At 35.4% G+C, this 26,929-nt stretch overlaps 1 protein-coding gene across 2 annotated transcripts in view; it reads right to left on the bottom strand.

Moving 5' to 3' along the window:
- UHRF2 (ubiquitin like with PHD and ring finger domains 2) overlaps positions 1-26,929 on the bottom strand; it is a 76,193-nt gene that overhangs the window by 26,684 nt on the left and 22,580 nt on the right. For both annotated transcript variants that reach the window (XM_042826817.1, XM_042826816.1), the window contains exons 4-5: positions 19,164-19,382; positions 1,745-1,854 (exon numbers count right to left, since the gene is read on the bottom strand). In XM_042826817.1, coding sequence (XP_042682751.1) covers positions 1,745-1,854; positions 19,164-19,382 — 329 coding nt within the window. The remainder of the gene's footprint in view (positions 1-1,744; positions 1,855-19,163; positions 19,383-26,929) is intronic.

Here is a 26,929-nt window from a genome sequence, read left to right as displayed (position 1 = left end):
TTTCCTGCACTGTTTATCCAGCTGACTAGTTATTCTAACTTATGGAAAGACACAAACAGGGGTTTAATATAGGCAAAAATACAGTCAGTGCATTTTCTGATTGTATTCACAACAATCTAATGGAGCATTCAAGGCCAGTTAATTTCACCTGCTGTTGTAACAAGATTATACCATTTTTCATAGCATACATATAAAGTAGTTGTGCATGCAGATATATGCATACATATTCAAAATGTTTAAATACAAACTAGGACTAGAGAAATACAGTTGAGAGGCAAAGACTGTACTATGTATGGCTTATAGCTCAACAGATGTGCACTGTGCAAAAGTGAGCAATGACAAGACAGCTTGCTACAAAAAACAGAATCACATGAACAGAAATGAATAGGGCAACGATGTAAGTGAAAATAAGGAGCCTGAATTTGAAGCAATAAAAACGAAAGTCAGCACAAGAAATAGAGAATACAAAATGAATAAATACCCACTCAGGACTCAAATGGTCCTACTTTGCCAATTTTGTATAATCAGCAATATAGAAATTATTCATTTCCTTAACACATAAATACATTTCAAAATTGATTAATTAAATAGAATATATGTGGGAAGAACAAAAAAAAATTATGCCTTTTAAAAAGTTTCATAAATAATTATACTTGCAAACTAAGTAAATATGTTAACGTAAAGCAGTATGTGTAAAATTTCTCATGATACAATTTATAAAAATACACATTTTTAGATGTTGCAAAATCCCTTTGATTTTACTAATAAGATAAACACGATTTTTTTTTTGTGAGCCATTTCAGGAAAGTAAATCACAAGTGATAAGAAAAGAGTTGTGAAAAATTCATTTACAGAAATTAGTATTTGTATTTTCAGGGTATCACTTCAAATTGAATGAGTTTTCTAAAAAATTGTTTCTTCAGATGACTGCTAATTAGCAGTAAGCAGATTAGTTCTTGTGCATTCAAAGCTACCCACAAAAGCTCTGAAAAACACCTGGAGTCTGTATTTAAAATATTATGTAACTACCTCATTTTTTAATTCAGAAACATCTACTAGTAAAGGTGGAGATCAGTCTCTCAGTCTCATTCACTGTTGTGAACAGTGAAACTACAATGTATTTTTAAACTTTGGACAAAATGCCACGGTGTGTTTCATATATGCTACCAACTCCTTCCTTTAGTTGTGGGGAGGATGAGGAAATAAGGCAGTTATTTTCAGAAGGTTTTGCTGGGCCAAATAACCATTCAAATACTAAATATCTGATTCTTTTCACTAACAGCTATACTAACAGCTTTGACATACAGTCCTTTATTTATTCATTTATTTATATACAATTCTTATGTAATGACAGGGTTAAACAGTAGAACTACAGACTAGTTCTGTCTTTGGCATTTATTGATTTATTAGAAGATTGAATGGTATATCAATTGTCATAGAAGTTCTGGTAATCTGAACAACTGTTTAGTAACTTGACTATCATTATGAACTCATTCTACATAGCTTGTCTGGAACGTTCCCACTTCTCTGCTCATGACTCATAGAACAAAGATTTTAAAAGACACCTTACAGTAAATACAATTTTAGAACAGAAATCTAAAAAGAATTACATTACTGCTTTCCTGCACATGGAAATATTTACTACTACTTTTGCATTCCAGTTCTTATTTTTAAAGAAGCATCATTCAAGCACTCAATTTTTAGGCCTGTTCAAATAATGAAAAAAAAAAAAAGAAACACATACTTTTGAAATCTCCATCACCAAATGTCAATGGGTAAGCTCCTGGCTTTTCGATCTTGTACATTTCCTCTATAAAAAGGATTTTACAATCATTTATCGTGTCTTCTGGGCCTCTGAAAAATAAAAAGTGCATTCAATTTATTATCGCAGATCTGGATTCAGTAATTTATGAATCCTAAGCAATGCAAAAAATCTCACTGGTGTATTTCTTTTCAATGCTGATTCAATTCACACCAAAAATTCTATGTAATACTAACTTCTACCAAAGCCAAAATACACACTCGTTGCACTCACATGAACAAAAGACTAGCTCACTCTCCTCATATTACCTGGCTGCCACGTCAAGAATATAACTGAATACAACCTTATTGACAGCCATCCATAACACTGCAGTTCCATCTCTATAACCACAAACTGTTTTGTTGGCTGAATGCAGTACACGAGTAAAAATCATATCCTCTCGCATAAAGTATAATAAACATTTTAATGAAAATATATTGTTAGAAATAAACCAAGACCATGTCTCACAATACACAATAACAGATGCTAGTTGGAACCCGTAGAGTAAGAAAAGCAATAAAAAAGATAACTGTAAACTAATAGAAAGCTTCAAAACGCTTCTAAAAAATTTTGGAAAACTAAAATCTAGTCCTGCAAACGATATTTAATTTTATCTACCAACAGTAATCATTGATGACAGAATTCAGTGCAGTCTCCACAACAGGCAAATAATTTATGACTCCAAAGAGTAAAGGTGTTCACTTGCTCATAGTGAATTTAATGAAATTCTAATTCAATTATAGATGCAGCAGGAAAGAAAAGGTTATACAACTCCTACGCTTTACAAATGTTTCCTTTTCCTCCCCCCTGATGACACTGTGCATTCTTCAGTGTACTAAATAATTTAGAGATGATTGCTAATTTTCACTATAATCCAGACTGGAAGAATTTATTACAGAGCACATCCTAACTGCACTGAATCATGTGTCATTATCAGTTTCATAAAACAGAAAGGAATTTGCTTGCTGGACAGCTTCATTTCTTGCAGAGAGCGATACTCAGTTATTAAGACAAGATCTGAAGAAGATTCAGGTTTGCTGAACTTCTCTTCAAAAAGTAGTCTAACTTATACTGCTATATTCCTACTCTTTGTTCCAGCAAATCTCTTCAAAATCTGAAAATACAAAAGCAACAAAAGGAATACAGACCACAGATGTCCTGACTTGAATTACAAAAGTTACAAAGTTTAACGTTTTTCCACAACTGTTATGTTTGTAGTTAAAGTATCCATTGAGAATGCTACAACAAAAGGAATGTATTTTTTTCTTCTCTGCCATACAGAGACATCAGATGCCTGGACATAATATAAAAGCAGTAGCACACAGCCTATTTCCAAATTAGACAGGCATTAAGATTATACAGATTTTTAGAAGGCTTTGTTATGAATTAAAAACAAAACAAAACACACAAACTATTGCACTGTTCACAGTTCATTATTTGAAAAAGGTTATGCAAGATTCTGCTAACCAAAACTGTGTCATTACCCAGAAATAATGAAAACAAATAATTAAAGATAATGATTAAATATTGCCACACTGGTGACAATTCTCCAAGCATAGACAAACAGTTTTGTTTCTTTCAAATAATTAGACTACACAAGTCCTTGAGAATATGTCTGAAGGTTGTACAAATTTTCTAAGCCTTATTTGTAGAGTATTTGTAGGAAATATTCACAGAGACAATTTAAAAGTCCTTCTGAAGACAGCCAGGTGATGCATTCATACCAAAAGCTCTTAGCTAGAAAACTACATCAGACTACAGACAGGTAAGGAAACGATATTATGGTCCACAGTAAACGAGGCTAACCACAATAACAGAACATCTCCAAGACTTCCAGATGGGTAGTCTGGTGTATGGAAGCAGTTAGACTGTGACCAGATTCACAGCTCTAAATGTGTGGGGGAACACGTTTACTTCTGCTAAAAGCAATGTGGGAAAGAAATTTACGTACATATCTACCCACAAAAAACATGCATCTAATTAAAGTAAATCCATCTAAATCTTACTACTGTTTCTGTCTGTTTATTACTGATGCATAAGAGTGGTTTTTACTATTAAAGCAGACTCAAAGCCTTCATGCCCTCCTAAGTTTGAAGCAGACAAATGAAACAGCCAATGGAAATGTAAATTAAGATGCTCTATTAAAAAGTTTCTATTTGTCTGTTAATAGTTTGTGGTAACTTGAATTTAGGACTTGACTTGCCCAAATATTTTGCTAGAGGGTGTGCCTCTGCTTCTTCAGTAAGACCAGAGTTCTCAGAAAAGAGGCCATCTCTGGGAAGAAAGAATGGCTTTGCTCTCTCCCTCATCTCATTGTCTGCTCCCACCACTTCCCTTGTGCTGACACCAGTTCTTGGACTCTGCCACATGCTGACTTAACCGAGGCAGAAGAAAACTAAGCCTGAGAAAAACCCACAAGCAACGAAACCCTTTGTGGTGGCCTTAAGCTCTGCAGTGGTTTAGATCTCCAAGGAACTAGAGTTTAAGAGGACTTTGATGGTGTCTTGATTCATTATAATTGCTTACATGTACCAACATTTTGGCATCTGCATTTATTTTGACCCTTTCAACTCCTTTCAATGCTTGGAGGGTAGCAATTCCCATTGTAAAATCATATGCATACACAATAAATACTAGCAAATTTCAGAGTTTGGGGATATTTCAACAGAACATACAAATGCTACATCAACGCAAAGACATCAGTCTGATAGAGAATGATTTGTTCTTGTGATTAAGAAAATAAGATATTTAAGATAATTTTCTTTTGCACACTAGGTGGCATTGCTTAAAGCAGTTCAATCCACTGTAGGAAATATCCCTAAGATTTATCTGTATTTCTATACAGTGTAGTAAATACAGGAAAGCTAACTTCCTGCACCTCAATCTGGACAAGACTGTATGGTCCAACTACACACACTAAAAGGCTGGACTCTAGCTTCTGTTGGAACCTGAAGGCATTGCAAAGCATGCCACATTCTGTGAATGATTATAGCACTTAAATTCCTTCAGCTGTTACCACATCTGCAGATCTGCTTGAGCAAAATCTCCAGCTTTGGTTTAAAACAAACTGTTTATCTAGAAAATCATCCTTGCAGCAGATAAGAGTACTTCTGAGAATGACTACCCCTTTAAAAAGGCTGTGGGGATCAGTACAACACTTCAGGGAAAGGGAGAATGGAAACTCCTCTCCAGTAGCGTGCAAAATCCCTTTGGATTATCTAGGACACAACCACAAGTTCACGGTCATAAAAAATTATGCATTTAGATACAAAGAGGAAAAATTGTACACAATCTTGGTCAGAAAACACAAACAAATACAGATGGAGCTTCTCAGAGCATCACAGTTTCCCTGCTTATTTTTTGTGCCCTGGGGAGCATTCTCTTAACAACGCTATACTTTTTATTAGTCCTAGTTTCTTTAAAACAAACAAACCAGCACACCACTACAAAAATAAAATAAAATAAAACTTAAAAATCCACAAAAAATCATACATATATGCACAAACAACAACAACAACAACAACAACAACAAAAAACCAGCAGCTCTCCTGCTTCTTTTCAATGCTATTAACCTAGCTAATTATGTTAGGGCATTCCTTATCTATACCACTGCTTGCTTTGTTTATTTGCTTAGCTATCCAGCTTGAATCCTTTAATTCCTAATTCTAATATAACACGTAAGCAGTGAATGTGTTTTAAAACTTAAGCACACAATTATGTTTTTTTTATTCTAAATAATATGAAATGTTATGTTTAACAAACCATGAGTATGGATTCAAATATCTGTATTCTTAGAATGAAAAATAAGCATACCTTAAAATTTAAGCATATCTGCGTGGTAAAGTGAAAGTAATATAAAAGTAAAATTGAATAATACGTTGGATATTAGTCAGTACGCAAGTACAGATGTATCTACTGAAAACTTGAAGCATAAGGCATTAAATAAGTTACAATTTTGTTAAGAAATGTTACTCTGAAGCTCAATGTAAATCAAAACATCGTTGCTACAAATATGACTCATACAGAGACACATCTTAAATTATAGTACACTTCACAAAAAAATCAACATATTTTCAGAGCATATTTTTCCTATTTTTAGATGTTGTTCATCTTCACTGTTTGTTTGCCTTTAGTATTCTATCACTATTATAAGCAAAACAGATACTAGAAAAGAAATAAAATATTAATTTCCCGTCTCTACACTGTCTTATTGTTTACAACTGTTTTACTTTAGTTTACCGTCTTTCTTGCAGCATTTCCTGTAGAAATTTTAAAAGTTGCTTAAAAAAAAAAAAAAATAAATCATCATAAGTACTTCGCTGTATACAGTTTTTAGAAAAGAAAAAAGGTGGAAGAACACCATAAAGTTGTGGTAGTAATCTATGGAAGCTCATGCTATTGGTATCTGTATCTGCGGGGAACAAGCCAAACTTGAGTTCTGCAAAATATTTACCAGGAGTAAAATCCACAGACATCAATTAAAATATGAAAACTACTTTTAACTCCACAGATTAATACACCATTTTCTTCAAAAATGTCAGTAAGAGATGTATAAATTAGTTGAATGATGTGAGTATACCAAAAGGTACTATAATAAAAAGTCTGTTAAATGCAAAGAAAAGAGATTAATCATCAACATCGTTACTGAAAGTCATGCCTATACTATGTTAACTTCGAAGTGTTGAAGCTCATCATACTGTTTTCTGTAATTAACATAATACAGAACCGTATTTAACTTCTACCTCTAGAAAAGCACTTGCAAAACAGTACAAAAAATGTTTAAGCTACCACATGGTTTGGCAGCAGTACGCCATATATCCACGATTAAAAAAAAAACTAGGATGTTAACAGACTGAACAAATCTTAGAGGGCAAAAAATCTCTTCAGAAAACACCTAGACTAAGGTGTTAAGACTAAGTTTCCAATAAAGTGTATCTAGTATTTGAACTAGACAAAACATGGTATTTTCTGCTTTGAATAAGGTAAACATCAAGCAAAAACTATCAAAAGTTTTAGACAAAGCTAGCATGTTGCAGAACTAGAGAGGAAGTTCAGATATCACTATGACAAATGATAGCTTTCAGGTTTAGCCTTACCAAAGCTGAAAAGCTCAGTTCAGCTCGTTGCTCTTAAGTCTAATTCCACTGCCAAAAAACACGCACAAGAACTTCAGTGATCAGACTACGCATAACTTATCTTTAAAATATCTAGTAAAACTGTGATTACATTATTTTGTAAAGCATACATAAGAAACATTCTGACACAAGAAAGGTTTCAAGTTCTTCACCTTACCACAGTAAAAATGGGATGTAAAAAATCTTACACATTGAGCATAGTAAATGAGATTGCATTTGTACTTCATGTAAGTACTCTAAATCCTTTAAAGAAATTAAATGCCAAACCAGAGCCAAACAAACCCTGCAATACAGCAGAATTGGTAACATAAGATTTCCTTTTTGACAAATTAGCCATAGTGGAAAAAAAAAAAAAATCTTCAACTGAACATTCTCATTTCTTTCCCCCTCCATACTTCTTTTTGTTTACACTTTCAAGTTGCAAAGCACAATAGACATATAATATCATAGTTGACTAGAAGCTTGTTATGTGGGCATTATCCTGGATATTTCAAAGGTCAACTTTCAAGAAAGCAAGTGCTGCTAGAAGACAGTTACCACACTGTGAATACTCAATCAGTTCTTATAGCTTTAGAGATTTATTTAGAATTGCTGCATCTCTCTCTGGAATTTTCTGGCTTTAAAACTTGACCATACTGAAAGTAGAAAAAAACAACAAAAAAAAAAAAAGTAAAAAAAAAATCAACATGCACTAAAAGTCAAAATACAAACTTGAATAAAAATAGTAAAAAAATGAGCTCCTAAGCAGAGCACATGAACAGTGTTTAACAGTCATTATTTTAAAAGCATTATGAGTACATTAAAATCATTAGGCTAAAGGACCGTGTCTGTGCCATTAAAATAAACAGTCTCTACGGAAATATACTCTTGACAATGCAAAACATCTTACGATATTCACTTTAATGTATTTAAACATTGCAAATATTGGAGCACTGGAACAGGCTGCCCAGGGAGGTTGTGGATTCTCCTTCTCTGGAGATACCCAAGACCCACGTGGATACCCACTTGCGCAGCCTGCTGTAGGGGGCATGCATTGCAGGGGGGCTGGACTCGATGATCCCTAGAGGTCCCTTCCAACCCTTACAATTCTGTGATTAGAATGTAAAAATTACTACTGCTTGCTTTACATTAAAACGTAACTATAACTTTGCCTAGACCCCAAACACATTATGTTTGCATAATTAAATAAAGGCTAAAACATACCCATATAATTACAGTGCTCACCAGACATGAATGAAGATTTGCTTTTAAACAGGCTTCTTTAAGATGACTTACTAGTATCTTTCCACATAAAGACTGCATACTGCAGTGATGATTTTACCAAATTTTGCAAAGATTAACAAAATTGCAAAGAAATTATTTGATTTTGCACTAACTACAAATATCAGACAGTATTATCAATATTATTCCAGAGCATTCCACCCTTGTTTGGCTTACCATGAAAATATAAGTGCACAGCTACAAAACGGAGTAGTAGCAGCTATGCTCTTTTGTTCAGCTTTATTTATATTATATGAGTCACTATTATGGCTCATACATACATACAAACAATTTTTCAGGATTAGTAGAAGACCTTACTGTTAGAAATGTTATGACCTAATAGGTACCAATAAAGTAAAATAAAGTAAAGCAAAGCAAAACAGAACACTCATTACCCCACCTACCTCCCTACTACTAAACTTTCATATTCACATTGTGAATGCATACATAAGCCAGCCAGGAAATTACTTTTTTAACATCAGAAGTAAGCATGATGCTTCTTGCATTTATAAAATAATACATTATAGGTCATTACGCAAAAGAGAAGCTTTGTTTGCAGGGACTATCCTTTTTCATTAGTTTGGGATCTGTAAAGTAGATGATTATTACAAAAATAAAGTTCATATCTGAAAGCATGAAAGCACGAGCCTTAAAGGACAGCAAATCACATTTTCAAGTCCTAATAATCCATTTATCAGAGTAGCTTAAGAGCATGATTGCCCTAAGCCATGAAACCTACCAAGACAGAGGAATAGGCAGTGAAGGAGGAAGGACAGGTCCCACCCTACGCGCCGGGACCTGCACGAGGCACACATGCACTGCGCACCTGCCCATGGTGCTGTGGAAAGGCCCCCGGCTCGGAAAATGGGAGGGGAAAGAACCTGACGTGGGTTACAACACTCCACTCTTGTTACCAGTTAAAAGGTCATCCACAGATTGCATTGCCATGTGAAAACATGCAGCTGTCAGAAATCTATAAAGTACCAAGAAAAAAAAGAAGAGCTGGTTGAAGATGCACAGGGATGGAAACCCAAAGGCTTCATGTTCGAAAAACAAAGATAAAGCAGTTGTGCTTAATCACAGGACATGACCTAAGCTCAGCCCAGTTCTCCATTTGCCCATGGGCTGAATCACAAGACACAGAACAACACAAAGATAGCTCACAATATAATTTCAGGGTATCTGGACCAATCAACAAGTTCTTTTACCTCAAAAAGAGGCAGTCAAAATTAAAGTGGACAGTTAGTAGAAGACATTACAAAGATTTTGTTTTCTTTCATTCCTGATAGCAGGCACAAAACAGAGACTTCTAAGGAATTTAGATGCAGTCATAACAGAAGGTCAATTTTGTACACAGTTAGACTAAGAATCTCAGTTCAGAAATACAAGAAGCACTTCCATTAATACTAAAAACATCCATCAGGATATAGGCCTATCAGAAAGCAATTAACAAAGAAATAATCTTGAAAATACATGAACAATAACAAAAATACTAGAACTAAATAAATAAATAAGTAAAGTACTTGAAAAGAGAAACAAAGAGAGAAAAAGAAAAAGGAAGGAAGGGAGGGAGGAAGGAAAAAAGAGTGAAAGAGATGGTGGAGAACTGAAGGTACCCACTTTAAAACAGTAAGAAAAAAAAACAAATACTGATCTAAAGGCAAATGAGAACTGCTTGTGGACTAGGCCAAAAACACATTCCCAGCCTTCAAAAAATCAATGACTAATGATTCTTGTGTTTTAAATATACATGACAGCATTAGTTTAAGGAAAAAAAAAAAAAAGACATCTAGGGATCTTTCCTCTCAAAACAGGACAAATTTCTTATCACCAAGAACTCCTGAAAATTAGAAAGTATGCAGACTGACAGAAATTCATAATTAACTGGGCATTTAGAGGGTCCTTCATTATAGATGGTCCTCATATTTCCCACTGCTCAACTTTACACAAATTAAATCAGGTAATTGTGCCATGATGGCAAATTCCATTATGCACAATATTAAATCCACGATTTAAGTATCTAATAGCTATTGCACAATGGAAGTATAGCGTTTTTAGTTCTTCTGTGTATTATTTGGATTTGGTGATCACAGCATTATTACTCATTTCTAGGCAAGCATGTAACTTCTGGGTAAAACTGTTAAAGAGATTCCTTCAACAAACAAGTGAGGAAGCTGTGAAGGAGGTAAGCAAGCAAACAATATGGTATGATCAGCAGGAACACAGCAATTAACAAATCAAGGCTGAAGTGCAATCGCTTCAAGGGGAGATATTGAAAGAAGGAAATGCCAGCAGACTAGTTTTATGGAGAGAGCTCTTTTGCCTTTCCTGGGGAATCAGCACACTTGGGTGCTTCCCTGAAAATGACTGTATGCTAATGCACGCAGCACGGGGAACAAACAGGGAAAATTACAAAAGTCTTGTAATTATCACAGTTACAATCTCATTGGGAAGATGGAAGCAAGGTGGAATAACTCCTGTGAGAGGAGTACTGTGATGAACAGATACACACTCCTCAGGAAGGGCAGGCTAGAAAGGGAGGGAGGGAAGCTGAACTTTATGCGATAACAGATCAGTAGGCAGTTGAGAGTTATGGGTCATGATTAGCAGACAGAACAACATAGCAATGCTGCAGTGAATATCTGCTATGTATGCTTGAAGTGGGAGTAGACATTTGAGGCTTTCTTCAGGCAAACAGAAGTACCACATCCACGGGGTGTAAACTTAAAGCACCCTGATAGTGGTAGAACACACACAACCTAAGAAATATCTGGAGTGTACTGACAACTTTGATGTAGGTGATCAAAGAGATGTGTCTAGGCCTGATAATAAACAGAAGAACTGGTCAACAGATGCAAAAGTCAAGGCCAGCTTTGGCTACAGTGATGATAATTTGACAAAAGATCCTTAAAGCAGAGTAACAAAATTCAGCAATACTGGATTTTGGAGAGCATGCTATGATCTCTTCAGATATGTGCTTGGAAAAATCCTACAAGATACAGCTCTTTATATTCAAGGATCATATCCTCCAATCTCAAGAGATGTTCATCACTATATACAGGAAATTAAAGGCATCAGGAGGCCTGCAATGATGATCAAAGAGCTAAAGCCACGCATAAAAAGAAAGAAGATAAGAAATGAAAGAAAGATAGCTAATGTAGGGAAGCAGAGTTGCTGTCCAATTGCATAGGGCTGGAGCTGGGAAAATCTACTTCATGCCGAATCTCACAAGGAATACGAAGGGCAACAAGGAAAGATTCTACCAGTATAAAAATGGCAAACACTACAGAAAAAGCGTGCTCTGTGCTAAAGTTGTGTGTGTGTGTGTGTGAAGTTCATGGTGGTGGGGGAAAAAAAAACACACAAAAAAGGGCAAATGTACTCAGTGCCTTCTTTACCTCACCTTTACCTGTTTATTAGGTAGAACTGTCTTCAGTAATCCCTAGTGCTTGGGATCAGAAGAAACACCTAGAACAAAGATGACCTCCTATCAGTGAAGGTTATAAAGCACTTAAACTGGACATAGTATAGCCTATGGAATCTAATAGGTTGCACATACAAACTCTGAGAGAGCTGCTTTTTGTCTGTGCAGCATCACTTTTGGTCACCTTTGAGAGGTCATGACAACCAGGACATGTTCCTGCAAACCAGAAGAGAGTAAGTGTCACTCATCTTCAGGAAGGAAGATCTGCTGACAGGCTGGTGAACCTTGCCTGCATCCCCAGGAAGTTAGAGGAGCAAATAACCCTGGAAATCATTTTCAGATTTAAGGACAAGAAGGTGACTGAGAATTGTCAGCATTTATTTTCAAAGGGGAAATCATGTTTATCTAGCATGGTGGTCTTCTACAATGCAGCGACATGCCTGGACGATGATAGGTGAGCAGTTAGCTGGAAGCTAGTCATTGATCTACCCCAGTCATTGATACAGAGCCAGAATTGCAGAATGATGCAATCAATGCATTCTCAGCAAGCTCATATAATACAAAACCAGGAATGGCTTATGGTATTAATACAATACCAGGAATGGTATTAAACCAGGAATACACCAAATAACTACGCTGCCTTTCAGAGTGACCTGGGCAAGGTAAGAAGCATAGAGAAATTTCATTATGTTCAACAAAGGGAAACACGCAGAGCTTACATACAAGGAGTACCTCTTCTCACAGTACAACTGGCTCTTCATCAAGTGGCTGGAGAGCAGCTTAGCAGAGGAGGACCCTGAAGTTTTGGTAGACAAGATGATCATAAGCCAGCAATGCGATTTAGTAAGTCAAGAAAGTCAGTAGTCTTCAGGGTTGCCTAACGAAGAGAACTGCCAGCGCAGAGAAGAATTTTTTATTTTTTAAATACAGCACTAGGCTTCTCAGTGTAAGTTACAGGCTTACTGGAGTGACTCCAGAAGAGAGCCTGTCACAGAGATGCTAAGATGCTAAAGGGATTGAAGCATTTTATACATCAGAATGTTTAGCCTGCAGAAGAGAAAGCTCATTAATAGATGTCTCTTATTCATGTGTATAAATTTCTAAGAGGAGTGCATATAGAATATAGAACCAGACTCTTCACACAAGTACCTACTGTCAGGACAAGAGCAACTGGCTCGAATGAAAACACATGAAATTGATACAACATCAAGGCCTTTTTTGTCCTTAATTATGATTTTAAGCATATGCATATATTCCAGTACAATCCCTTCCTCTATTATTTTTCATACTATTTTTCCTGATATGGTGGTCACTTTTTTTTTTTGCACTGACATTTATTCTTCCACTTTCTTCTGTTACTTTCCTCAGTGAGAAGACAGTTAAATTGCAAAATGCTCCTAAAATCACCTCCTAAGAAGTCAAAAGACTCAGTGGTTCCAAGTCCACATGTTTATTAGAAAAAAGAGAACATTACAGTTACTGAAGATGCTTTTATTTTATGGTAATGAAACAAAAAAATGTTCTAACTTTTAACACTTCCTACTTAAGAGTATGATTTGAGTGGGTTTTGTTTGTTTTTAAATTAATGTTTTAGTCAGTTTACCTCGCTCGTGATTTTAGTCCACCATCTCTACTCTACCAAACATGTATTACTGGGCTCCCCAAACCATCTACCAAGAACCACAGGCTCTTTTCAGCAAAGTTGCTTCCTAGTCAGTCCAGTTTTAACCTGCACAGCAGCAAGAAGCTCTGCCTTTGCAGGTCCAGCAGGACACTGCATTTATCCTTGCTGAACTTTGTAAGGCTCTTCCTCATGCCTATTCAAGTTTCTCAGACTTGCAGTATAATCTTCAATTGCATCCAGCAGACTCCAACAATTTGGTGTCTCCTTCAATGCAAGTGAGAGTGCATAGTCTTGCCTTTACCAAGCCACTATTAAAGATATTGTACGGTATGTACATCTTCAGTTCTTCACTTAACACTTGGCAGGTTGTGTACAACTCATTAACCGCTGTTCTCTGAGACTGATCTTTTTAAGAACCATCTGGTTGTCCATCCACCCTGATAGCGTCACCCTAATTTGGGCAAAATATTGTGGAACACAGCTGAATGACTTGCTAATGCTGAAGTAGATTACATGTGTTGCTTTGCACCTAGATATGGAACTTACTCATTTAGTCGCAAAGGCAGTGAGGCTCACAAGGCATGATTTGCATGTGGGAAAAAAAAGTCTATCTTGGCTACTTAAAATGTCAAGCGTTTCCAACAAGACCATCCCATAGTTTTTCCTAGACTTAAGTGTGGTTGGTTGGCTTGTAACTCCATTTAGGCATTCTTTGAAGGTGGTTGTTTGTCCTCTTCCCACTGAAAAGGGCTCTACCTCATTTCCAGCAAGACTCTCCAAAGATACTAGAAAGCAATGTCACTAAAGCACCAGACAGCTCCTTTGGCATTGCCAAATTCAACCAATCTGGTTCCAAGGATTTGCACTGGTCACGTTCTAGCAAGCGATGCTTGATTTAGTCCTCGTCCATTGCTGGTAGTTATCTTCTTGAATGATTTTACTAGGCAGAGTTATCAGAAACACCTTGTTGGTGAAGACTGAGACAATGAAGGCAGTGTCTGCTTTATATATATATATATTATATGTGTGTGTGCATATATATATATAAAATATGTTTTATATATTATCACTGTCATACTGAATCATATATCCTATTTACAAACACATCCATACTTCCTTACTCAGCCTTCTACTGTTAAGGCAGTGGTAAAAGTTCTTTGTGCTGCCACTGATATCCCATACAAGTATTAACTCCAGATAAGCTTGTGTTCATTTAGCATCTTTATATGTTCAAAATCCCCAATTATGTCAGTTTTCAGAAAGAAATTGATGTTTTCTCTATTGAAGGAGGGAGCCTGTACTCTGGTACTCCTTCCTCACTTCCACCAAGATCTTGATACATTTAATGATCGGTGTAGCCAAGGTTACCATTAATCATCTTATCTCCAGACAGCTTGTTAATAAACAGCAGATCCAGCTGTGTATCATCAGTTGACCTATCCACTATCTGTAAGATGTAGCTCTCTGACATTATCCAGAAATTCTCTTGACTGCTGACATTCCAATGTGTTGTCCTGCCAGCAGGTGTCCAGGAATTTTAAATCTCTCATCTGAAGTGGTACCTTGTCATTCAGACAATGTTAAATGAGGCTTTGTGCACTTTCTCAGCCTGATCAGGTCAATTACTACAATACTGCCATCCTTTTTGACCTGTAATCCTGACTAACAGCCTCTCAGCCACTGTTATCCCACTGAACATCCCCTGATCCCCTGTATATACAATATTTGCATACATGCATTTGAGATGAATCAACTCTTTAGCAATATCAACATCACTCTTATCTCCATACCAGTGCCCTCTATTTTCCACGTACATAGCAATACCCTTTTAAGATGGGATCATAAACCCTCTTCATTACCTCAAACATTACTCACCAGGTTTATCAGCCTGTTGGTGTAGATGCACTCATTGCACTTGAGGATCAAATGCTTTCAGCTAAAGATTCAAATATGAGATTCTGATATGGGTCCCATGGTATCAAAAGTCAAATTTCTGGTTAGTTGCACAACTAGTGTTGGAAGATTTTGATTCACAGGATAGGCCTACTCCTTTCATTTAACAAGATCTGTCCTTCAAACATTTTTTCCCTTTACCAAGAGTACTGAGAAGTTCCTACTGTGCTAACTCATAAAGGTCTCTTCTTTAGAAGACAACAGTTGCACTGCAGTCATAAGTAGGAGGGGAAAGAGTGAGACACTTATTCACTCTTTCACAGTTTTGTCATTTAAAGAAATAGGCCATTTTTATGTCTGCAAGAAATCTGCAAGTTCTTCTTACCAAGTATCTTATTACCAGGATACCTGTTGATACCTATAAAAGCTATTCTGAAAAAACAGCTATAAATAAATCTTGTCAATACTCCACACATAAACGAAACAATGTATTCCAAGATCAACCAACATTAATCAAAGATATTAAGTTAAACAAATAAAACATCAAATTATTTTGGGTAGAGAAACATATCACAAAATGATAAACTATACTGAATGAAAATGCAGGTCTAAAGAAATACTTGATATCAACAACTACTCTACTGGAAATCAATCAGATACGACAAAGCTGTGACATGTTGATTATCATAATACATAATAAGGATAGAAAAATAACAGTAATGCACTTCGTGAATGTTAAAAAAAAAGAGGTGCAACTGCCAATAACCTTTTATTATTATTATTATTATTTCTGGACACAAAATTTCTTGATATCAGCCAGGAGAGTATGCAGAGTTTGTTTCACTGTTAGTTCACTGTTCGGTAATAATATGTTTAAGTTCTGTACGCCTGTGAAGCCAGAAAAACAAGTATTATGACTTCAAAACCAGAAATTAAATATAAATGGGGAAAAATGTTTGAAAGCAGAACAAGGTGTTGGAACAGTGCAGTCTGCATAAGTAGCATAAAATTTTCAAGAACTGTGGTACATACTGCAAACTGAATTCAAATCAGTTTTGAAGTACCACACACGGAACATTCTGACCTGCAAGTGCACACTCAAGGAAGACTCATGGACCCAGGCCTACTTTTGGTACACACAGAACCACAGTTTCCCACATATTTCTATCTAAGATGCATTCAGCCCAATTTGGAAAGGTCTCAAGCATCCTATAATTACAAATTCTAGTTGCAATGCAGATACAGTACAAATGAAAACTACTCTGTGGTTATATCTTTGGTAATCCTTTTTTCAGTCTCACTTCTCTTTAATAATGTTATCTAATACTCATCTGTTTCCCAAAACATGAACTAATGATGACAAACTGTACAGGACATTTCCTTTAGGTTACGAACAAGACATGACTAAAAGTAATACCCAAGAAACATGCATATCAACAAATACAGTAAAAAGCAAGAATTCATTGTATGTTCTTACCATCCCCAAAGCAATAACACAAACAACACATGTTTTTGTTATTTCCTGCCACTGAGCCAATAGCTTCAGCAATCAACATTAATGTATTAAATCTTACACAATTCTGTACAAAACAGGTTATTTTACACACAGCCCCTTTAATATAACACCAGAAAGAAAGGGGAAGAAGTCATGGCTGTGGAATATGCCTGAAGCATCTGTAAGATCGCTGCCTCTTTTTACTATCAACTAAGGTTGTTCTTAAGTAGCACACAAAGAATTAGCCACTAGCATATCATCAACTCATGACTAATATATATTCATAAAGTATTTGTAACAGATCAGACCTTTATTTAAAATAATCACTAATGTTAAGTACCAATGGCAATGTTATATTAACAATATCAAAAACAGACCAATTTTTATTTTGCAAACCAACACAAGCAAAATGTAAACTGAGTAAAGTTTATCAGTATAAACACTAGCACATTTATCTTGTACGTTTACTTTTAAATGAGAGGACCTACTGTTAACTGAGAGGAATTATTTATGTAACGCAGGTGGATAAGGAATTACTCCTTGATGAATTACAAAAAAGATTCGGATTGCAAATACTTTCTGCAAACTGCATTTGATTAGTTTCATGTACAATCCATCAAAATTTAAATACATTCTTAATCAGGAAGAAGATTCACAAGATTAAGATTCTATTCAGAAACAGACTTAGGTTCATCATTTACAAATAAAGTATTTGTCAACTCTGAGTCTTTTTCTTGGTTTGAGGGGATAGTGAAATGTCAGTACTATGGGGAATCCCACAGTACTTCATCTATAATGACCACCTTCAAATTTGAAGATAACTGTCATCTTAGTTAGATTTTTAAAAGGCTATTCTGTCAAGGTCCAATCAACATGAGGAAATTTCTTTTCCTTCGGTATCAGTTTAAATTGGTACTTGCTTTAGCCAATATAAAGTATGTTTTGATTATCCTATTTTACTACGTGGGAAAAGCTTTGGAAGAACCCCTGCAGACAACAATTTTAAATAACTCTCAGTATACATCTACACTGCAGGTAAATTCATACAGTTCTGACGTAGAGGACGAAGTTCATTTCTGCAATTCACTGTATGTCATACAACTATTAAATGCATTATAATGGAAACCTTCATCTTTCAAGTCTGGACTGAAGTTTTTAATCTCTTCTCTTTTGCCAAGTTAATGACTAATATCTATTCAATTTCTTGCTTTATATTTGTATTTTTTTTCCCCATTTTAGTCTCCAAAGTGTGTCCTCATGCCAACTTCACTTAACACAAGAAGATTGTAATAAACTGATTCCATTAAACTCCCATTGCTCTAAAATTAGATAACATTCACCAAGACGATTTTAATCTACTTCTATGATAAACCAAGTCAACATCCTTTTAATTTCCCAGTACTACTTATGACTGCATTTAAAATGAAATACTGAATTGCACCTAATCACAGGTCTGTGTCTTCATTCCAACTAAATGTGTCCTACAGATAGAATAATTCTCCTTTTTCATAATGAAGAATATTTATGTATTAGTCTATTTCAGTTAAATAATATACTGCCAGACTAATGACACTACTCACTGAGTATTATGTGGCACACGTCACCATGAAACCAATCACTGCTTAAGTAAAAAGAGACATATCACTTCGGTTTGAGTTTAGTTTTAAGAGTAGTTTCAACCTTAGCATGTAAGCATCCCTTAAAATACACATATCCCTCTTCTGGAAGAATGGGGTAGCAGACTGAATCCAATTGTCTTCAGTTCTTTTACGCCAAAAAGGAGAATGTTAGAGGTACAAGAAAAACTAGTGGGAGAGGAAGATTATACTGAATTCTTCAAGGAGACAATAAAGACTGGCCATCTCTTCACCCCTAAGAAGGCAATCAAACAGCTTACTGAAAGTTGCATCAGACAAATTCCTGTAGAAAACACTGTTCCCAAAGAACCATACATAAGTTTTTAGAAATCAAATAGAAAAACCAAACCAAAGCAAAAATATTCTGGTAAGTTGAGCCACTCAAAAATTAGTGCAACTTGCAAATCCACAGTTCCATATTTTACCTGTCATAAGCAATAGTATCTGCATCATGATTTTTTTATTCATCAAAATACTAACCAGCCAGTTCAGTGACTTACTCAGATTGTCATAGATAATTAACTTCTAATGATACCTACAAGCTCTCAAACTTCTCAGAAATTTCTGAAAACTGATGTTTCAGCTTTGAATGAAATTATATAAATTAATATAGATTTATAATTAACTAAATATAAACATATAAATACAAATAAAAACATATTTAGATCAGGTGAAATCTTTTATTACATAAAACCCTGTAATTACCTTCAGCAATTGCATGAAATGCAGAAATTACAACTTACAGTTTGCACAATTAAAAACCGTGCACTGCAATTCCATGACTCAGACAGCTGTGGGATTGAAGTGTCATATTAATTTTAATCTGGTGATGACTAGTAGACAGAAAGATAATTTATATGGTATGTAAAGATCTTATGAGTTGATCAATCTTACCCCAGCAGAATTTTAGCATGAACCTCTTTGTTAGTCCTTGAGATTTCTCTCAAAGAGGTAATTTCTGCATCAAACCAAAATCCTCTTTCTTCTGGAGTCTCAACATTGTAGTTAACCATCACCACGTCACCCACTTTTAATTCACTCCACTTCAGAATTGTTCTTGCTCGGGGTCGAAGATTATTGATGTCCATTTCTACTATGCCACTCTCCGGGTACCTTCAAAAGTGAAATCAAGAACAGTAGCGATTACTCTTTCTGTACCAATAACTTACAAGCCACAGATAACACTTCAGGAAAGTATGATTTTTAAAAATGTCCTATGGACATATAAAAAACTTGACATAAAAATCTGATCTAATATCCTTTTCAAAATGCAAGATTAATACAAATAGAATCCACTACTTGATTAATTTTAGAGACTGTTCCTCCCATCTCAGATAATTTAAAAAAAAAAAACAAAAACCAGCACCATAAATGGATGATTGTTTTCATTTAGAACACAACCAGTTCCAAGTTTTAGCACAGACATAACCCAGATTTGGTCTCTGTGTGGTCCATATTGTAAGTAAATCAGAGTAACAAGGTACTAAAGATTAATTATTTTCAGCATGGAAGAACATTTTTTTAATTTAACTCTGCCTTCATGCACTCATTACATTTCCACTACAGCATCATATTTAGGACAGATCTTTTAAGAAGTCTAATCCTACCAACACAGCTTATCAAATTCATGTGATGGATCTAGCTCAAGTACACATCCTATGAACATGTTTAAAAAATAGTTATCTACAAAATCTATAAATAGAGAATAAAATACAGTAAAGCTAAAATCTCTAGAACAGAAAACATTTATCTCTTAATTATAAAAGGAAAAATCTAGTAAAGTAAATGGGAGATTATTTTTTTTTGACAACTTATTTTGAAAAGATGCAGTGAGGAACCCAGTGCTTTAAGCAAAGAAAGTAAAGACAAATGGTTCACTACATCACAACTAAGAAATTTTGATCGATTTGTTATTTTTCAGTTAAGATTTCTTTTTTAAGGCAGATTTTTAGACAGTATTATCTGCAAGTTATTAGATTTTACAACTGATGCCACAGTAGCACAAGAAGACATAAGCAGTCAGTACAAAAACAAAATCAAACAATTATGAATAACATCTGAATGAATAACATCTGAATAACATCTGAAGAGCTCCAATTTCATCCCAAACTGAAACTCATTTAGTAAAGTTAAAGGTGATACGAGCAATACAGCTAAACGAAAAAAAGAATACTCAGGAAAAAACCCACAAACTTTCTAAGATCTAAGATGTTAACTTTTCAGTCTAATAATATAGCCTTCACAATTGTGTGGTAATTCTTCAACATTAGCAGTACTTGTAGGATTTTCACATACGATATAAATACAGCACAATAACAACTTTAAGAAAACACTGCTAGCAGAAAATAGATGGCCTGCTACAAAAAAAAGTGCTAGACTAAAATGGTGAAGCTGTTTAGTGATACTGCACATAAGCTAAAATAAAAAATGCCCTCCTTGGGCAACCTGTTCCAGCACAAAGCAACGATGAGGTGATGTCTGTTTTACTGAAGGACCTACGTAATGGCAAGGCATTATAGTAGAACAGGCAACTGAAATCTAAGGACAGCTAAGCTTGAGCTACTGGTTCATTCAAATCATAACAAACCCTTCCTAAAGTTTGAAGATAACTGTAAATAAATGAAAAGATGATGCACTCGAACTGAGAAATAAAAACAGGTCTTAAACATTAGAAAAATAATTATAAATTAGACAATGCTTAGGTACACAAAAATAAGCAAGAAGTACCCAAGAGATTATAAAAATAACGTTAAAAAATTCCAATGTCACTACTGAAAAAATAATCAAAGAAATGTAATTCACAACATGCATGCATAGGAGCTTTGACTTAAAAAAAAAAAAATCTATTCTCTTCTAAAATTAAGATTTTTTGGTGTCTGTTCTTCCAGAAAGGTCTTTGAACAAATAACTGTAATTTAATCATCAAAAATTATTTTGTGCCAAACTCTGCTTCGTGTCATCTTTGTACCCAAGAAAACTCAGAACAAAAAGCTTCCTCCTGTTTGAGAGCTTCAAAGATTTCCATTGTTAATTACTCCAACTCTGCTCTTGGAAGTATCTAGATAAAGAACCCACATAAAGAAGATTGCTAATCCATCATTAATAAAATAAGACACAGAAGATACAATCTATCATCCCCATTTACAGACAGAAACCTACTGCTTTCCAAAGCAAGTAAAAGGTAGAATCTTCACTGGGGGAATTTTTTACTCCTTTTTTACTCACTAGCTGGACAGAAACGTAAGCTCACAAATCTTCCTTTTGAAGGACAGTTTATGAACAGGTAAGATTTTTCCTTGTCAGATTTCATACTCTTCTCCATCAGGTACCATACACAGAAAGTTTTGCTGCTGTGCCTCTGCACACCACAAGGCTCTGACAAAGCAGCCTTCGGTAAATTCTAACAGATATTTGACATTTGTCCATAATTCATACCCCAAACTAAACAGATGAAGCAGCATTTTGAGCTTAGCTCAAAATCACACATGCAAATATGTTAAGCACAGCAACATTACTCCTCATTATACTGAGCAATAAGCAATGAGTACTTCCACAATAATTTTGGAACCTCAATGTAACAAATGCCACAGTTTACTTCAGTAGGAAAAAAAAAAAATCACACCCAACATTAGAAAGTGCCATTCACTCCATGCTCTCCATGCTAACTTTCTAGAAGTTGAGAAGTCTTATTTGCATAAGACACATTATGCAAAAGATGAAGTTTTAACTTATGCAAGAATAATATGTAACTATGTATGCCTACTTTCTGGTATTGTAGGTGTATGGAGATAAACCAAAAGACAATTAATATTTATGCAAGCCTTTAACAAACCTCAACAAAGAAATGAAGAACTCACTCCAAGAACTGCAATCAACAAGTGACAGACAGGAATGCTTAGAAAAATTATTTTCTCACTTACTGCATTACCTATAAAATCCTGTGATGTGATTCTCAAACAAAAACAGAAGCAGTTTCGCAGCTATGTTCTAATTAGACTACTTTAAGTTTGCTGAAGTTTTAATGATCATTTGACACAATTCAATCTTTAAACATTATAGACATTTCTTGTCTTTCCATTTTTTCACTACACTCAGCACCTAATATTTGAAAAAGCAAACACAGTAGCAGTAAGTATTATCCAAACACTGATATTACACTGAGTACTGCTCACTGGAAGTCTTGCATTCACTACCAAGGCACATTCCCTCATAATTTTATTTCCCTTTAATTTAGTTTTCCTGGTAATATTTCTAACTAGATAGTACTATCAGCATAACAAGGCTTACCTCTGATTTACTTCATTACCAGTGAAGTAAAAATTCAGGTATTTCTTGGTATCCACTCATTCCTAAGGCATTCAAATACTGAGAAACATGAGTTTCACATCAGAACATAAACAAGACTTTTCAATTCACTGAGAACTTTCAATGTATCCTTCAAGCCTCTCCCCAAGTGTTGCTAGAACAACTGAAACTGCAAATATAAAATAACTGAAACAAAACAAAAAATACCAAGACTTCCCTACCCTTTCTCCAAACTAGTATGACAAGCAATGTTAGTGGAAATTTCCAAAAATTGCTATTTTCCAAAATAAACAGAATGAACACTAGGAGCATTTGAGAAATACACTGAGTGCAAGGGGAGGTACTCTGACATTCCTTCACAGAAAACAATTGTTTGCAGCATGAGCATTAACTCTGCTGAAAGTAGCGACCTCTCCAAGCAGTGCTTCTCTACCTTACCCTGCCATTCTGTGCAGCCACCAGCCAAACTCATTTGAGAGGATGAACAGTACTGAGGATTAGTCTTTTAAATACATCAGGAGGCAAGAACATTTTACAGCCATACAATCAATACATTCTACAACACTGAGCTATCAGGCATTGCACACCTGGGAAATGAGGTAAGAGGAAGAAGTAGCCACCTCTTCTAAAAAAAATAACTCTCAATGCTTGAAGAGTGTCTTTTTGTCTCCAAAATTCAATTTATCAACAAGTTGCAGTATGATAACTGTCATCTATTAAATCCCAGACTACTACATTTCAAGGTGAAGTGTGCAAATAAATATTTTGAAAATAAAGCTATTAAGTCTCAACTTTAAACCATTTGTTAAGAAAGCAATAGCAAGTTTAGACTATTATTTCGCTGTCTCTTCAGCTAAGAAGGCACTTTAAAGGAGAAAGTGTTGTAGTTTTTATGTCCCTGAAAAGGTTGTTCTTAAAACAAAAAATGATGTGGCTCTTTACCTTGTAACTTTCTCAACATGTTCTGTGCTCTCCAACAGCCTGAAGTTATAACTTTGATAATTCAAGATTAAGCTACCCATAACAAAGTTTACAAGAATCTCAATCTGTCTGGGACATAACTTTGAAGGCATACAGAATTACTAAAATTCCTGACTTTTAATTACACCACAATGAAATTTTTTCTTAATATACCTACGCATACATACACACTCTTGAAGAGAATGTAGAATTGTGTATAAATGAGTTATTTTTTAACAGGTTAACAATAGCCTGGACTACCCATAAACAAAGAAACTTGCATGAAATATGCAAGACACAGTTAGTATGGATAGCGCGTGCAGCAAAACAGAGCGTTTTGGAGTGCCAGCCTTTCACAATCTTTCAGACGCAATGTTTTGGGGTTTTTTTTTTTTGCTTTTTTTTGCTAATTGTCCCCTCTCCTTCTAAAAAGGATCAGTAAAACCTTTAAACTTCTACGGGAACTGTTACTCCTTATACAGCACTCTGTGACAACTTCTCTTACTGTCTGCAATCCCGATTAGTCTTGAATAAACAGGGCACATAGAAGAATCAAATAAATTAGTAATCTAGTTGACAATACCTGAAATGCCTTTTTTTCCTACACTTATAGAATGTTCAAAGATTTTACAACAAGAAAATATTTATTCATTTTATCCCTTCATTATTTTATTTAGGCAGGTTGAGACCTAGGGAACTAGTAAGCATTTTAAAGAAATTATTTCCAGCAGGATTACCCCACCTTCCTCCTTCTTAACTACCCTTTCATTATGCATCATTTCCCTGTCCAAATTGAAATTTGTTGCCCACGTGTGTGTTTTCACATCCGCTTCAGCCAGCATGACATACCTACGCTCCTAACATAACTCAAACACTTCAAAAGCAAAGAATCTTAGAGACAATCTCACAAATGCTTCTCAGACAGAAGCAAAACAAAAATCTTGAATACTGACTTGGTGGGTCAAGGCATTTTAGTACTATTAAACAAGCCTTCCCATTCAAAATGGAAGCTACCACTGACAGACTGACACAACTGTATTAGCCCTATTTCCACCTAGAAACACAGGAGCCCAGCTCAGCCCCAGACGACTGAAATTAGTCCCTTACAATTACAGGCTACCACACACACACTCGTATTTTCTTGGACACCATTTATGATCTATGAATCTAAAATTATTACGGTATTTTTCACAGTTCACTTCATTTTTATGACATTTTACACAGTTTGTAGAAAACTAAATGACTAATGAGAGTTAAGTTCTGAGCGACGCTTACTTACAGGTACAGTAATAGCACATTCCTGTGTGCCTTTACCATCAAGCAGGCTGTAATCAATTCAGGAGTAATCAGACTTCAAAGAATACTGCAACTTTAACCCTGCCTTAGCAGTCTTGCAGCAGATTTTCAAATTACCATCATCCAACGGTGACAACTGGAAATTGCTGTACCCTTTGATTTTCCAGCTAGTGGCATAAATATCTACAGGTCCTAAAATAAATCTTGCAAAATTACAATTTTTAAAAAAAAAAAAAAGCAAGCACAAGCAAGCTGTGGCTCTCTGCAGAGAGTCTCTGATGGTTAACACCATCTAACAGCTTTCTACAGCATTAATGATGAAGATCCCTCACAGATTGCAGCATTCTCTTCAGACCAAAAAATATTACGTGCAACAAGATAAGTCTGAGAAACCCACTGAAAAACGGTGCACAGAAAGAGCAGCAAATACTAATGTAATCAGTAGATCTATCTTCAAAATCCATCAGACAACCAAAGCTGTAAACAAAACAACTTCTGTTTGAAGAACATAGTTGTATAACATCTGTTAACCAATAAAATCATCACCCGTCACCAATAACCAGGTCTATTTTAACAAGACCAAAACATTAACTGATGATATAAAAACCAGTTTTCACACATCTGTAGCTGGAAGTAACTCTAAGTTCTGCCTGCATAGAACAAGGAACTTAATAAAGCTTACAGGAATCATTACCAGTTGTAACTGCTATCTCACCACCTAAACCACCTTAGCAAAATTGGGCACGTTAACTCACTGATAATCCTGCTTCACGGTGCTTATCTGACAGGCTCTTTACAACACCAAAGACAAGACATCCATGAAAATTCCACCAGGTCATAAACATCCAACACACATCCCAGACAGACAAGAAACAGACCTGACTTGCAGTGAAAGAACTGTCTCCTTGACATTAAGCTATAAGCTTCACTGCACAAGAAAGTACAAAATGAAGACATTAACAAGAAATTGCAAGCTTTTACTTTGTACCAATACAAGACATCTTTGCTGTACAAACTACTGAACGCCCTGCTCCTCATATAGTAATTCTTAAGCAGGTAAACAAACTCTGGTAACTACCTACAGTAACATCAATTTTAAGATCCAAACATACACAGGATTTATTCCAAGTCCTTTCAAAGAGAAGAAAGCTGAGTCATGTTAAAGACAGGTTTATAGTCTCTTTGCATTAGAAAACAGTTGCCGGAGGCAGAAGAAATGGATGATAGTAATGCATGAAAAAAGACAGCACACCTTAACCTTAATACCAAGAATAGCCATTATACACTTCAACCCATGCAAAGGTGAAACAGAAATACACTGAATAAAAAGTGGCAGAAAGGGAGAATGACAACAGTTGTAGAAACAGGAACACCTGTTTGAAATACTGCCTCCAGGCAAAAGGCTGTGTTAAACTCACTACAGAAGGACTTAACAGGTAAAAGCACTATTTCAACAGATGGATACCAAAGTTGATACCAGAGGCCAAATGAAGCAAACAATCGATAAAACTCTACTTTAATGAAAATAGTGCTCTTAAACAAGAACCACTAGTGTTTCAAAACCTTTCAAAATAAAGAAGGGATATCCCTTCTTTATCCACATCACTAGCAGTCACAGATGGCAGTAAATCTTGTTTAGCCATTAGGAAATTACCCTTATGAAAGCCATTCTAAGCCCTTATTCACAAAGGTTAATTTTTCTTCATTGCAATCCTCCCTAGATAAGCTTTGCCACTGCCCTCTTGTATTCACTTTAACTGTGCCACTTATACAGGAAACAGAACGAACAAAGGAATAAATGAAAACCCTGACAATCAAGAGGAAGTACATTTCTGAAACTATTCAGTCCAAGAATTAGAAGTAGTTTTAGCAAGTGTAGAATTGCAAGGGCTTGGGCAAGACTAATATATAAATCAAGCAGCACCACTTCTAAAACCACTTAAGAAAGGGACAAATCCTGCTTCAGCCTCTAAGAAGAGTCATTTCAGGAAGTGACCCAAAAGTTAATTTAATAATAATTATTTGGATTCTTCACTTGATAGCCTATCAAATATTTTCAGCTAAGAAAACAAAGCCAGAATTTACCTGAAATCTGTTGA

Source organism: Centrocercus urophasianus, unplaced genomic scaffold, assembly GCF_019232065.1.
Source record: "Centrocercus urophasianus isolate 14NV4802_14NV808 unplaced genomic scaffold, USGS_Curo_1.0 seq_27, whole genome shotgun sequence".
Lineage (NCBI taxonomy): Eukaryota > Metazoa > Chordata > Aves > Galliformes > Phasianidae > Centrocercus > Centrocercus urophasianus.
This window is presented reverse-complemented; position numbering and strand designations above follow the sequence as displayed.